This window comes from Urocampus carinirostris, chromosome 1 (genome assembly GCF_059441175.1).
Source record: "Urocampus carinirostris isolate Australia breed hairy pipefish chromosome 1, RoL_Ucar_1.0, whole genome shotgun sequence".
Taxonomy (NCBI): domain Eukaryota; kingdom Metazoa; phylum Chordata; class Actinopteri; order Syngnathiformes; family Syngnathidae; genus Urocampus; species Urocampus carinirostris.
In genome coordinates this window covers 55,018,325-55,032,838 of record NC_142349.1, presented here as the reverse complement: position 1 = coordinate 55,032,838, position 14,514 = coordinate 55,018,325, and the positions used below count along the sequence as shown (strand labels likewise).

The 14,514-nt window shown below is 39.6% G+C and overlaps 1 protein-coding gene across 2 annotated transcripts in view; it reads left to right on the top strand.

Moving 5' to 3' along the window:
* tnr (tenascin R (restrictin, janusin)) overlaps nt 1-14,514 on the top strand; it is a 230,878-nt gene that overhangs the window by 171,543 nt on the left and 44,821 nt on the right. For both annotated transcript variants that reach the window (XM_088345721.1, XM_088345730.1), the window contains 2 exons: nt 188-307; nt 3,316-3,459. In XM_088345721.1, coding sequence (XP_088201847.1) covers nt 188-307; nt 3,316-3,459 — 264 coding nt within the window. The remainder of the gene's footprint in view (nt 1-187; nt 308-3,315; nt 3,460-14,514) is intronic.

Genomic DNA, 14,514 nt, shown 5'->3' with positions numbered 1-14,514 from the left:
TGACAAATACATTATTTCTTGTATTTAGTTGCTGCTGACTAGCTGGAATGCAAAATGGGGATTTGACTGCTATACCTGTCAATAACACCGTTTTTCTTTTTGTTCCCTTATGAATCCATATTGATGTTTTGGGGAGCTTTGTCATCCAGCCTTACATAAATGTGTGGCGATCTGCATTCCTTGGCAGGTATGGACCCCCCTAAGCAGATGACGGTGTCGGCCGTGGCTGAGGACGTCGTGACCATTTCCTGGATCAAACCGCTGGCTCCGTTTGAATATTATAAGCTCTCCTACCAGTCGGCCAGAGGTATTTAATGGCTCACAAAACTGTATGCCGTAAACACATGCGATACGACTGTAATCCATTCTAAATTGGGGATTGTAAAAAGGAATTTCAGTATGGCGGAGGAAAGACCTGTGGATATTAACCGTGAACCCCCAGATACTTTAAAACCATTTGAATAACAAAATTGTGGATAACAAGTACTACCTATAGTATGTATGATATAAGTGTATATCAGGGGTGACCAAACCGTTTTGAAGCTGAGAGCTACTTTTTGCCAGTGATTGGCTCATTTCCAAAATAACTTATCTTTATGTTGTTACTTTGTTATCACCAGATAGTAATTGTTAGAAGTTAAGTCAACCACTAAAACCTCATGCCAGTTAGAAATCTAATTTACCAGAAAATTGTAATGACCCGTTATTGGCCCCTTGTTTGTTGAATGGGTTAGTGAACAGTCTGAGGTATACAGGGTGAACAGTAGAGGGCTAAGCACAATTTTTTTGCGCGATCCCGTGCTCAGAGTCAGGGTGGTCGAGGCCGAGTTTCACAACCTGCAGATGGTTGGAAAGGAAGGCTATAATCCAGCTGCGGATGGAGGGGATCATCATTGTGTTGAACGCGAGAGCCAAAGTCCAGGAAGAGCAACCTGACATAGCTTCCAACTTTCTCCAAATGGCTCAGCGCAGCGTATAGAGCGGTGTTTATTGCGTCATCTGTGCAGTGGTTTGCCCAGTAGGCAAACTGATGAGTGTTCAGTGTGGAGGGTAGGTAACCTTTGATGTGCTGGAACACCGACCTCCTAAAGTACTTCATAACCACAGGTATAAGTGCAACAGGCCTGTAGTCATTGAGGCCAACCACTGATGGCTTCTTTGGGATGGGGATGATCATGGAGGTCTCAAGGCAAAGTGAAATGGTAGCTTGTTGGCCCAAGTTGACTATGTTAACAAAGGCCCCAGCCAGCTGGTCTGTGCAGTCCCTCAGCACCCTCATCCTGGGGTTCGCAGCTCTCACCGCACGCCTCACTTCATGCTCCTGAAGTACCTGTGACTGCTGGTGGTGGGTCGCCTGCTGGTAGTGCAGCTGCTGGTAGTGCTGTTGCTGGTAGTGCGGCTGCTGGTAGTGCGGCTGCTGGTAGTGCGGCTGCTGGCAGTGCGGCTGCTGGTAGAGCGGCTAATGGTAGAGCGGCTGCTGGTAGAGCGGCTAATGGTAGAGCGGCTGCTGGTAGAGTGGCTGCTGCCAGCCTGCCAACATCAAATAAACATTTTTAATCCTCTGCCAGTGAAGCATCCGCCCCAACAGTCACAAGTTTGTGGCCCCTAAAGTTTGTAATATTTTAAGGTGCCACATCCTCCTTGGGTCTTTTGCAGCAAATTGATCCTATATTCTCCTCGCATATGCTGCATTGGCTACCGTAATGCCTTACTACTTACTACAAGACCCTTGTCCCCTGACCTGAAAGTCTTTGACGAAATTCTGAACTTCACAAGTCTTCCAGGGTTTTTGTAACATTTTCCATGTAGGTTTTGATACATACAACTATACAAGTGTGTTTAAAAATGTGTGTATGTTGCATGAATAAAGTATCTATCTATCTATCTATCTATCTACAGTGGGAGTAATAAGTATTTAGTCAACCACCATTTGTGCCAGTTCTCCTATTTGAAAAGATTAGAGAGGCCTGCACATTTCAACATGGGTAAACCTCAACCATAAGACAATCTCCACATGTTCAATTCTCAATGGCCCAGACAAACAGAACTGGAGAGAAGCAGTTCAGTTGATGATATTTAATACAAAGTTACAAAATAGATAAAACAGACCAGGACCAGTTGATAGGAGAAGCCTTCTCCCACCAAAGGCAGGAGTGGGTTCCCCCCAAAAGGCATAGACAAATGGCCGACCACCGTTTTTTATGAGAGGGGTGAGAATTTTCAAATTGGTACATGAACCGATAAAAGAAACTCAAAACTCACATTACAAGGCAAAAAGAAAAAACTTCCTGTCCATTAGATTAGAACTGCACTCAGCTAAATCCCTAAGGTTTTATAGGATAAGGCTAAAGTACAGTGGAACCTCGGTTCTCGACCATAATCCGTTCCAGAACCCTGTTCGAAAACCGATTTGTTCAATCACCGAAATCGTTTTTCCTATTAAAAATAATGTAAAATCGTTTTAATCCGTTCCAACACCCTGAATGTTTACCATGAACGTAAACATGAAGCTAACCCAGGCTAATCGTACGTTCGCGTTAGCGCAATCTTCCGTACGAAAGATTACGCTAACATGAACGTGTAAAAATAAAAAAATCAGGTCGTTTACATGTCATTTAGCACCCCGGTCTCCACAAAAAGTGGTGAGCGGTTAAAGGATAAAGAAAAGAATTATGAATAAGATTTCTTACCTTTGTGGTGGTCTGCAGAAGCCATGCTCTATTCCCTCGAAAGAAGGGAAACTCGCACACCTTCTTTATATTTTGCTATTATTTCTTTCTTAAATGCATTAGTTGAAAACACTCTGTTCACCGATATTGAAAGCAAAAAGAAGCAAGTGCGCACGTGATAACAGTTGGTCACGAGGGGTGGGGGCAATCTACACGATCTACACCAGTACGCCGCTCAGCATCGCACCCTAGCGTACCGGCGTTTGAACTCCGATTTTTTGAACGAAAAGCGAAGCAAGAATTTCTCGAAAATTTTGGTCGAGAACCGATTTGTTCGAACTGAGAGGCGTTCGAAAACCGAGGTTCCACTCTACACTTGATATGAAAGGTTACATTCTTCTGAATACAGCTGTAAAATATGTGGCTAAATATCATATGCATTTATAACAACTAAATGAATCGTATGTTGATCAAAGTAATGATGTGATGATTGAATAATCAAACTACTGTAGCTGAAAACTAGATAGTGACAACACACTCAGTGACAGATTTTAATAATCTAACCATACTTGTTTTCCCCATTGTACGTTAGTAGATGTGTGCTTGAAATGAGTTGCAAAGAAGGCTTTTCTTGCTTTTCCATTAGGCCGAGTGGACAGCGTTGTGATAGACAGCGACGTAACCAACTACACATTATCCAGTCTGTTTCCTGCTACCGAATATGAGATCACTCTCAACGCTGTCAGGGGGAGTCAAGAAAGCAAAATGGTCAGCGCTTCCGTCTTCACAGGTAGCAAAAAAGAAAAAAAACACTGATGACGTTATTTCCCGTTGTGAAACATTCGAGGTTATGAGAATTTTAGTATTCATTTTTTATAAGTCTCTGAATCGGGTTTGTTTGTTTTGATTAGCTTTATTTATAGAAAGTGTTGACATTAAAGTCCCAGTGTGTATTACACAGTGACCCCTCGTGATGGAATAACACTTCATTAGATAAAACATATTGATTCAAAGTATAGACAAAACCAATGAACTATCACATCAGTTGTATTATACAACTTAAAAAAAGATGACATGTGGGGCCTCCATCTTACGACTACGGAAGTCCGAATGACCATTTTGCAAAGCTAGCTTGTCGCGGTGGTCGTTTTAGTACTTTGCAGCCTCAAACTGCACACAGTTGAGCGCTGCATGTGATGATCACTGTGATTCAGATATCTGGTGCTTTTTTTCCCGCCTTTCCTTTCTCTAGCCACTCATGTTATCCGATTGGCTGCAGGCTATGGCTAGCTACGAGGTGCTTTTTTGTTGCTAGCTGCTCCTGCGTTGTACTTTAGTGACCCTTACCTTTCAGAGAAGGTCATGCAAGCGAACGTAGATTAGTTTGATGATTTAGGCATATAGGACAGTTTTGCAACGGTTTCCTTCTTTAGCCACTTATGTTAGCCACTTGTTTGTAGAATTGATTTCCCCTGAGTTCTGGGATTCAGGGTCCTGAGGCTTGATGATTTCCACTTTGCCTTTGCAGTCCGTTATTGACCGTTTTAGAATTTTTCCCGCTAGCTGCTAAAGTTAGCCACTTACACCAGCTCTGACCAACACAATCTGTACGCTCATTTCAGCTGCTCCAAGTGTATCCATTTTCTTTGCTTTTTCCGTTGGTATTCTTCTGGCTTCCATAGTGTTCCTCCTCCGAATAAATACTGTCACTTTAATCTTTTAATATGTGAAAGCTACAGATCCAACAAAATCCTTCAGAACACCGCTGCCACAACTTAGACCTGGTTTTAGCTGGTCATATCTATTTTTAACTAGACTGAAAAGATTCATCTTGTTCTTCTTTGACAAAAAACTACATTTTGGGCATGTGAAATTAGTTTTTGTTGATGTCTTACGGTGGGAAAATTGCCATAAAGAGGGGCGGAAGAGACACCTTAGTCGATATTCCAGAGTTATCACAAGCTTTGTTTCTATTGTTAGCATGTTTTTGCTCCTTCATTTAGCATCAGAGAAGGTCTTGTGACCTACAATATTGTTATACAATATTCTTAACTGAAAGAAAAGACAAAAAAACATTTGGGAAGGAGTTTAGCCAATAGCATACAGGCATTTTTATTATGTGTGAAACAAACCAATAGCAGACAAGTATTTTATGTGACGTCAAGCAATTGCAGACAGGCATCTTAGAGACGTAATTCCCACGAACACTGTAAATTAGAATTTTGTGAGGGACACAAAATAATTTGTTGTGGATGTATGGTGGGGTTAATGCTGTAACGATGGACCAAACAAACACCATATTCCACAAACTGTAAGGTAGGGTCGCCCTATCCTAGGGGTCTACTTAATTTCCATTTTTGGGTGTCCTTGGCGTGTATTTTTATAAAACACAAAAACTTTTTAAGGACACAGCCCCCAAAACCTAGTCCAGATGCACACACAAATAAAAAGGGTCCACCATTTTTCGGCAAGTTGAAAACATCAACCCCTTGACCCAGTAATTGCTAAGCAATTCCGCCGACCATCTCTCGGCACTCGCTTTATCCTTTCGCCTCACGTCCTCTCAAATCTTTGCCCCTCCTTAGCCACTTTTCCGCTCTTTCGCTCCAGTACCTCAAAAAAAAGTCTCTCCTTTCCTACCTGCTTCCCACTTCTTATTATTTTTCCATTCGGAATCAAGCAGGCTTTCACGTGAATGCTCTGAGAAATGGAACACGCTTCGTCTCATTCAACGAATTCAGAAAAGTATTAATGCACTCCCCCATTTTGTATGCATAATCCGTGATGTGTTAGAGAAACTCGAGCTGAAGCTGTGTTTGCATGTCAATGAGATGTGATTCACAAAGAAAAGCCAGGTTCAAGGATTCATTGAAGCAGGAGAGGGGGGGGCGTGCTGTGTTTTTTTCTTCTTTAGGTTTTTCAACCTTTTGAATATTTTGTATTTTTTTTGTACCTACTCTCAGGTGTTACAAGGCCCCAAAAATACAAGTCTGCTACTCAAAAAGAGCCAAAAGGGTTGCCATAGTTGCAAAACAATGTAGTTGACTGGCAAATGCATACTTCTTTAAGGGACAGTGTGCATCATTAGACTAAACTGAACTAGATGTTGCTATATTGTGCAGTGCTACAAAGGACATGTGAGAATACAAACTACGGAGATGCAAAATGACCATACCGTACCTCCCAATTTCTTGCCCAGCCTTTTACAAGGTTTTTGGAAAAAAGGAAAATGGGTAAAAAGAAAAAAAGAGAGAGAAAAGAAATAAATTAAGAAAAAAAATGAACAGAGGAGAAAAACTAGATGAAAAAGTCAAGTCATGTATATTTTTATACACAAATTTATCACAAATTGTCTCAAAAGGATGCACAAACTCCTTAACTAAAACCCCCATTAGGACAAGGAAAGGTTCAAGGAAAACAAATAAAATAATAAACCTTAAGAAGGGATTGAACATGAGATAATCACCCTTCCAGGATGATTATGCTGCAATAGATGTTGCATTTGGTAAAAATATAAAAATCATAGTCAATATCAACATTATCTATAGGTAATAACAGTGTGTCCAATTGACAGCTTCCTGCCCTAAAATCTTGCCCATCACAGTAGGTTCTTGATGATGGTTAACACCAGGTCCAAGAACCAGTACGATGTCTTGGAATGCATGCACTGGTCTACATCCAGGCTCAATTTTCTCCCTCAAGGACAAGAAGACGGAAAGGTCAACATCACTCATAAGCTGTAGAATATATGTGTGTCTTAAGCCTAGATTTAAACAGTTCCACTGAGGTTGCAGATCATATCTCAGAGGGCAGAGCATTCCAAAACACCTTAGCCAGAATGGAGAATGCTCTCAAACCTACAGATTTCTTCTTGGCTCTTGGAATCACTAGTTGACAAGCATTTTCCGAGTGGAGGCACCGAGCGAGAACATAGGGGACAATTAAATCAGAAAGATATGAGGGGGTGATTCCATTCCAAATTGTGTATAGGCCTAATACCAACAGAACCTAAAATCACATCTTAAATTTACTGGGAGCCAGTGCAGGTCAGCTTAAATTGGGGTAATTTGATCAAACGTCCTTGTCAAAATTCTCTCTGCTGTATTTTGAACCAGGTGCAAACGGTTGATGCTAGACATCAGGAGACCAGAGAGCAATAAATTACAGAAATAGAGACGACACATACCAAAGCATAAATTCTAATCTCACAGTCAAAGTGGGACAGCATCAGGCGAATCATTGCAATGTTGAGATGAGGTAAAAAGCTAGTAATATTCTTAAAATGACAGAAGGTAAAAACAATCAAATAAAGAAAGGAAAAATAGGAAGAAAGGCAAAAAAGGATGAAAAAGAGAAAAAGGGAAGAAAAAAATTATAAAGGGCATAAGGAAAAAAATAGAAATAAGGAAAGAAAATTAAGAAATTAAAAAGGAAGAAAATAAGGACAGAAAGAAAAAAATGTAAAAAGGAAATTGAAAAGAAAAAAAGATTAACAGGTAAACAGCGGAAAAAGAGAAAAAAAGAAAAAAGGAGGAATAATAAAAAGGGAAAATATAAAACGGAAAAAATAATAAAAAGAAAAAAATGAAAAGAGGAGAAAAGGGGACAAAAGTAGCTAACATTTCAGTAAATCAGAGTAACAAAGAGTCCCGTATCAATTTGTAATAGTGAGGCCAGGAGTGACCACGCCCACAACAGCCCCACACATAACAAGCATGCATCTTTTACCTATCGTCCCTTCTTAATGGCTCCCTCAGAATTTATCACAGCGTCCAAACATCCCACGGTCCCAAAAAAAAAAAAAGAAATGCAGCGACTGTTGTTTAATTATCGAAGCAGATGAGAAAAGCGGGGCGCAATATTTCTGGTTGTCAGCAAGCACTTAATGTTGTGGCATTTCGTAAAAACGCTTCCCCTCGCCAGTAAATGGCCTCTGTGATGAGATGTTTAAAGACTAACAATGGGCTCGTACGCAAAATGTCAGGACCTTTAATAAATGATCTCACGGCACCAGAGTTGGAGTAAAGCTGTTAAAAGTCTGGGCAACCTATTCGCATCATTCGCCGCTGGATAGAAATCGGCTTCAAAGCAAAAGTTTTTTAAGTGTTATAGCGTGTCAAATACCAAATGGGAAGTAGGTAGAATCCATTTAGGTGTTTTTCAGAATTGATGGGATGGAAACACCCAGGGCGGCTGAAAAGAACAATTAGCTGGAGTTGGTCAGAGTTGGTGTAAGTGGCTAACATAAGTGACTAGTGAGAGAAGCCACTAAAAAAAATAATAAAAGATCTCGTCAGGGGGCGGGATTCTAAATCAAAGAACTCAGCTGTGAAAGGCAATAACCCTGAATGACAAACAGGAGCAGCTAACAATACAATAACGGAAAGTCATAGCATCCAGCCAACATGCATAGCTAGAGAAGGAAACTGTGGGGAGAAAAATCCCAATACACCTGAATCACTGGACTCTGAAATGCTCACTTGTATGACCAGCTGTGGAAGGTGAGCGACACTGAAGGATGAAACAAGAACAATATCCTCCCGTGTCCTTTCTTTGCTTGCAGCCAAGTGACCAGCGTGGCTAGAAAAGTAAACAGTGGAAAAAAAAGGAAAATCAGCCTGGCTATGCTCACTTGCAAGACCAACTGTAGAAACGATAACAATAACAAAAGCCTCTAGCAGAGTACCATAGCCTACAACCAATTGGCCAAAATGAATGGCTAGAGAAGGAAACAGGAGAAAAGGTTAAAGATGCCAGAATTACGGGACTTTTTCACTTACGTGACCAGCTGTGGGAAGTAGGGTGACACTAAAGGATAAAACAATAGCAACACTATCTTGTGACGAGCCATAGCCTGCCAGGATTCACGCGGATCCTTGAAAAGTCTCAAAGGCATTTAATTCACTATTCTAAATTTAAGGCCTTAATTGGCATTGACATGTTTTAAATCTAATTTTCTAAAGTCTTAAAAATGTGAACACATTATATTTACCAGCTCAGTAGCCTAGATGGTAGTGTGCCCGCTTTGAGACTGGGAGGTCGCTGGTTCGCGCCTCGACCGAGACATACCTAATTGGTATAATGGCGGCGCCCTCTGGCTGCGGCTGCATCGACTCGCTACAACGGGTCAGGTGTATCGACATTTCGTTCTGTGTACATTGTTACAAAGAATGACAATACAAAGGAAATTATTATTATTATTATATGTGTTCGTAAAAAAAAAAAAAAAAATGCATCATGATAAATCATGAATGTAGCTAAAAACTCATTTGGAATTAGTAGTTATCTGCCAGTTATCAGGATTCATTATGTACTGTGAACATCCGTTTTATTTATTATTTTGTTTTTCAGATGGAAAATTTTTAACTGGACCAAAACGTGCTTAAAAAAACGAACTATTTGTTTAAAATTGCCCTTAATTCACGTGTTGGTGTTTTATGATATATTTTTGTATATATTTCTTTCTTTAGTTGGTCCTAAACTTGATTTCAAAACGGATTAAAAATACTTAAAAGGTCTTGAATTTAACTTGTCTTAACCTGTAGGAACCCTGCCTGCAGTTAAGAGGCTAAAATGAGTGGCAAGGGAAGGAAACCGTGGATAATTCCAGTATAGAGATTTTCATTTATTTTTATCTGCAGCTCATGGCGAAGCATTGATACTTTAATCGTGACTACAGGTCACACCGAGGTAGGACTGTTTTCTCCATGTTATCCAGTCTACATTATTAAAAAAACACGGGGAGTGGACACATTAGAATCGCCCTCCGGGTCAACCAAGACAGCTGATAGCTAGCTAGTGCAACTTTAGCCTGAGCAAGCCTGAGCATTATCAACGCGTTTGCTAAAGAACATTAAAATATTCAGAAGCACAGAGAAAGACTCTTCGGGTTAGATCCAAGGTCAGTAAGAGTCCTGGTTCATCTTTGAGTCGTCACTGAGGGACTGATTAGAATTTAAAAGGATCTGTTATTCGAAAAATTCTGCTCTTAAGCATTCAGGTTTTTCTCATATGTGGCAGATTGTTGAATAAGGAGACCTTAAACATGAGGTCAAGTTTCTCATGAAAATAGTGTAATTTGCTCGTCAGTTTACTCTAAATGTAAAAACTGTAAAATCGAAGACTGTAAAACGTTCTACTTTTAACAGAAAAAAACATCTTGAGGTGAAGTTTCTCATGCGGAAAAAAAACAGGGTTTCTTGTCATAAGGGGGTGGCAGTAGCTCAGAAGGTAGAGCGATTGTTTTAGGATTAAGGGTTCCCAGTTCGAATCCCGGCTTGTCCGTGTTACATGTCGAAGTGTCCTTGGGTAAGACATTGAACCCCCAATTACCCCCAATAAGCAGGTTAGCGCCTTACATGGCTGCACGGCCGCTATTGGGAAATGTGAAGAACAATGTAAAGCGCTTTGGGAAGTCATTGACTTGAAAAGCGCTATATAAATGCAGATCATTTCATTTCATTCATAACTAAAAATACTCGCTTTCTTTTAAGTGTGATGAGAAAGAAATCTTTGAAATCCAAGAAATGGTCTCGTCCGGACAAACATTCCCATTTTTAACCCAAAAAAAATGGTTTCAGCCAGAATTTCTCAAGTATTTGAGGTGAAGTTTTCTCGCCATAACTAAAAACTCTCACACTCTTTCCAAATTTCGCGAAAATAAAAACATGTTTGTTGAATTTTTCTTATCCCGGGAATTAATCTCATTTTCAACAAAGACAGGTTATTGAGGTGAAGCTTCTCATGCGGAAAAAAAAACAGGGTTTCTGTCAGAACCAGAAGAGGAGGAGGACCCAGATGTGTAACGGTTTCACACAAGCTTCATTTTACAGGAATGGGGCAGTCATGTATGTGAACACAAACGCCAGTGATTCGGCGATTGCTGGGCGGAAGAAGTAAGACAGAAGTCCGGCATGGAAAAACAGGAAGCCAGAGGCAGACAAGATCGATACCAGATACCAGATACCGGACAGACGCGGTCATTATCTCAGAGGACAGGACAGAAATGATTGATACCAGATATCGGACAGACGGGGTTGATATAGGACAGGATGGGACAGCCAGGATTGACACCTGATAGACAAGCAGAAACCGGACAGACGGGATCGATACCGGACAGGACAGACAGGATCTATACCGGATACTGGAGACTGGAGTCAGATATCAGACAGGACGAGACAGACGGGATTGATACCGAATACTGGAGAATGGCGCAGGATATCGGACAGGATGAGACAGGCGGAATCAACACCAGACACATTTTCAACAAAGACGCAGTCTCATCCTAGCAAGATTTTTTGCAGGTTTTTGAGGTGAAGTTTCTCATGAGAAAAAAAATGGGGTTCTTGTCATAACTAAAAATACTCTTTTTTTGTGTGTGTAATGAGGAAAAACATCTTTGAAATCCAACAAATGGTCTCATCCGGACAAACATCCTGATTTTTAACCAAAAAATTGTCTAATTTTAGCGAGAATCTTCTCAGTTTTTTTGGAGTTGAAGTTTCTCATTAATCATCTCATCATTATTAACAAATATCCGTCCTTTTTTAAGTCTCACAGGAAAAATACAATACATTTCAAACGAAAAATTAGATTGTCCTTATAAAACAAATGCTCGTTCTCAATCTTTCCTCCTCAGAACCAAAAATGTTTAAATCAGGACGAGAAGATTTTCCTCAGGACAGGTTTCTGTAGGGCGGTGCTTGTCAATTATTTTATGTCACGGCTCCCCTAGGAAGAAGAAAACCTCTCTGCGCCCCAATTAACGCCGCATCAAATGAAAATAGATAAAATCAATACATCATAATTCAAACTGATAACAAACAAGAAAACAAAAATAAGAATTTTTTTACCTGCAAAACAAAATATGTAATATAATGAGTTCAGATTGTTTTTAATCAAAGATGAAGTGTGGAATAATGACTACAAAAAGCACGTTTTTCAGTGCTTTCATTACTTTTTGAAGCGGGGCCATAAGTCTCACGTGAAATAGGGGAAATTCACCACTAATACATAAGCATTAGCGCTTTAATGCTCTTCTTTGTTTTAATCGATAGATCATATTTTTAAGTGCTCACATAATATTGACGGGGACAAAATAATTGCTCGACATTGGTTTTGTCACCTCCGTCCGTGCTCAGCCTACATATTAGCAGGGTTGGTTAGGGTTACTTTAACTTGAACACTTTCAATTACTTTTGGATTACTCCAATACCAAATATGCTAATAAAAGACAAAAGAAAGTAAATATGAATAAAATTACTAAATTTTGTGCAGGCTTGGGGAGTAACGGAATACATGGAACGGCAAAAATGATGTTGGCAAGCTGTTTGGATTTATTTTCATTTTGTTTCTGTCGCATTTTATGTTAGTTTTGCCGGAGATCAAAGCCAGGAGAGAAAGCTTACCATGTGTTGTGAGTCATAATTTTATTAATATTTAGTTTCTTTTGTCTTTTATTAGCATATTTGGTATTGGAGTAATCAAAAAGTAACCGCAAGTAATCAAGTTAAAGTAAACCTACCCAACCCTGCACATTAGTTTAGCACTTTAAAATAATACTGAAGAAACTCAAGAGGCTCAGCGTGATTGGGTTGTAATGTCTTTAAATGACAGCCAAATTGATTTGGCTCCATGCTCTCCGCTGCCAACATTTTTAGACACGGTAAGACACTGACCTATTCCTCGTCCGTAGTCACGCTTCGTCATCTTTCCTCGGCTTTCGGGAGACTTGTTTATCTCTTTATCTCCGTTTCTCTCCTCTTGTCTTTTCATCCCTGTGAAATATTGTTTTTAGTTTGACTGCTACACTTCATGCCAACAGTTACCACTCAGTGCAGAGTGCTAAAAACCTGTCAACCTCCAGGGCTCCATGCCCTTACAAACTGTCGTATTTTCCCTTACAAAATAATCTTACACCATATTACGCCATACGTGTTTATGTAGTTTAACATGTTACATTGTACATGTGTTTTGTTATATCATATATATTGTTAATGAACATTTTGTTGTGAGATACTGAGTTGCCCGACATGAATGCGGTTTATTATAAAAAAAAGTTCAAAAATGAAGTAGCTTGGACGTTCACTGTAGAAAGAAAAATACATGCAAATATAATTAAGTAGAATTTTCTTATTCGAATTATTAATTCATTTTCTACATTAAATTATTGTTGGTAATATACTGGTTAAAGGTATAACCACAAACCTGTCTTTTTTCGTTTTCTCCTTTTATACTTCCTTTTTTTCTTAACTTCTTTATACAACATAATCATTCATAATATAATCAAAGCAAGTGAGCCGTTTGAGAGCCGGCTCTCTTTAATGAGTTGAGCCGAAAAAGCCGGTTGTCTAAAAAGAGACAGACTTCCTTTCACTACACAACTACCACATGAAATCCGATGTTTTTTAAGACCACAAGTATTTCAAATTTACTCAATCAACCCCACCTGTTGTTTTCAGATCAGAATGAATTACTGCCTTTTAATTGAGGTTCGGCCATTGCGACTTGATGATTGTATCCAAAGAAAATTCAAAACTATGTTGTAATGTAGGCCTACTGCTCTGCTTTCGCTGTGTTCACAGTATGATATTTGACATCGAAATGATGCATGATGGGAAATCCCCAGGCGACAGACGCATGCGCACAGTAGCATCAAACCGCTCACTTAGATAGATAGATAGAGGCTACTGCAGCAAACTCGTTTGACTTGATTGATTTGCTGTTTCATGATAGTCGGTGTATACCGGATGGTACCCATCATTGACAAATTTGCGTTTTCCCGTACAGATTTCCTTGTACGTCGTACACGTCCTAAAATGCACAAAAACTTACTTTGTATGGCAAAAATGTACAGGTTGACAGGTATTTGCTAATTCTCAATGTAAACAAAACTTCTTCACCACGGGTGCTCACTTTGCCAATGAGAGCGTTGCTACCCCCTAGAGTAGTGGGAGCGCAATTGCACTTTATTCTTACAGTTCCCAGAGCCTGAGAAACATGCTTATTAGAATTGGACAATTTCTTGCAAACAATTTTATTGTCCTAGAAAAACAAACAAACTCTTAATCGCCCTAAAGATAATCCTAACAAGTAACATTTTACATCTGAATGAATTACTTATCTTGTTCTGTCAAAGGTTTCTCAAGAAAGTAGCTAACCTATCTAAAAAAAACAGGTAAATCTACTGTATATCTATAACTTTTTCCATTTATTAAGTCACAATTCTGAATCCCTGGTGTGCAATTTCAGAACTGGTCAGTATGTGAGCTACTTACCACAGTATATTCGTTTTTTTAATCTTTTAAATCATGCTAACAGCTCAAAATCCATTCACTGGAAATCCACCCTTGACTTATCTTGCAGCTCTGCCCACTTTTCAAACGCTCCAAAGCTCTTCTCGAGCTCAATCAGAAGATGGAGCTTGCTGATTGGATTATCAAAGACCTTCATAAAGGAGAGTAGCTGTTTTTTTCTCCTTCCGTGGTCTACCTATTCCCCAATGCCGATCTAATTAACTGAATAAGCCCCTGCATCATTTGCTCAAACTTTTTTAACGTTTACCTCAGTTCCTCGCTGCGATTAGGACTGTCCCCAGAGACAATTACACATTTATTTTTTTATTTATTTAGAGTAGATCCCGGGATAGGACAATCTATTCCGAGGTGGGAATCGCAAAGCAAAATTGCCGTAGAGCGAAGCATGAAAACCTATGCTAAGGTGTAGCTGATGGGTTCGAAACCCACCGTGCCCCAGATATAAACATTAAGATAAGTAGTATTTAGTAAGTGCAACGTGTTTGTAATATACACATGTACAATTAAATAACATAAACAAATGTACAATG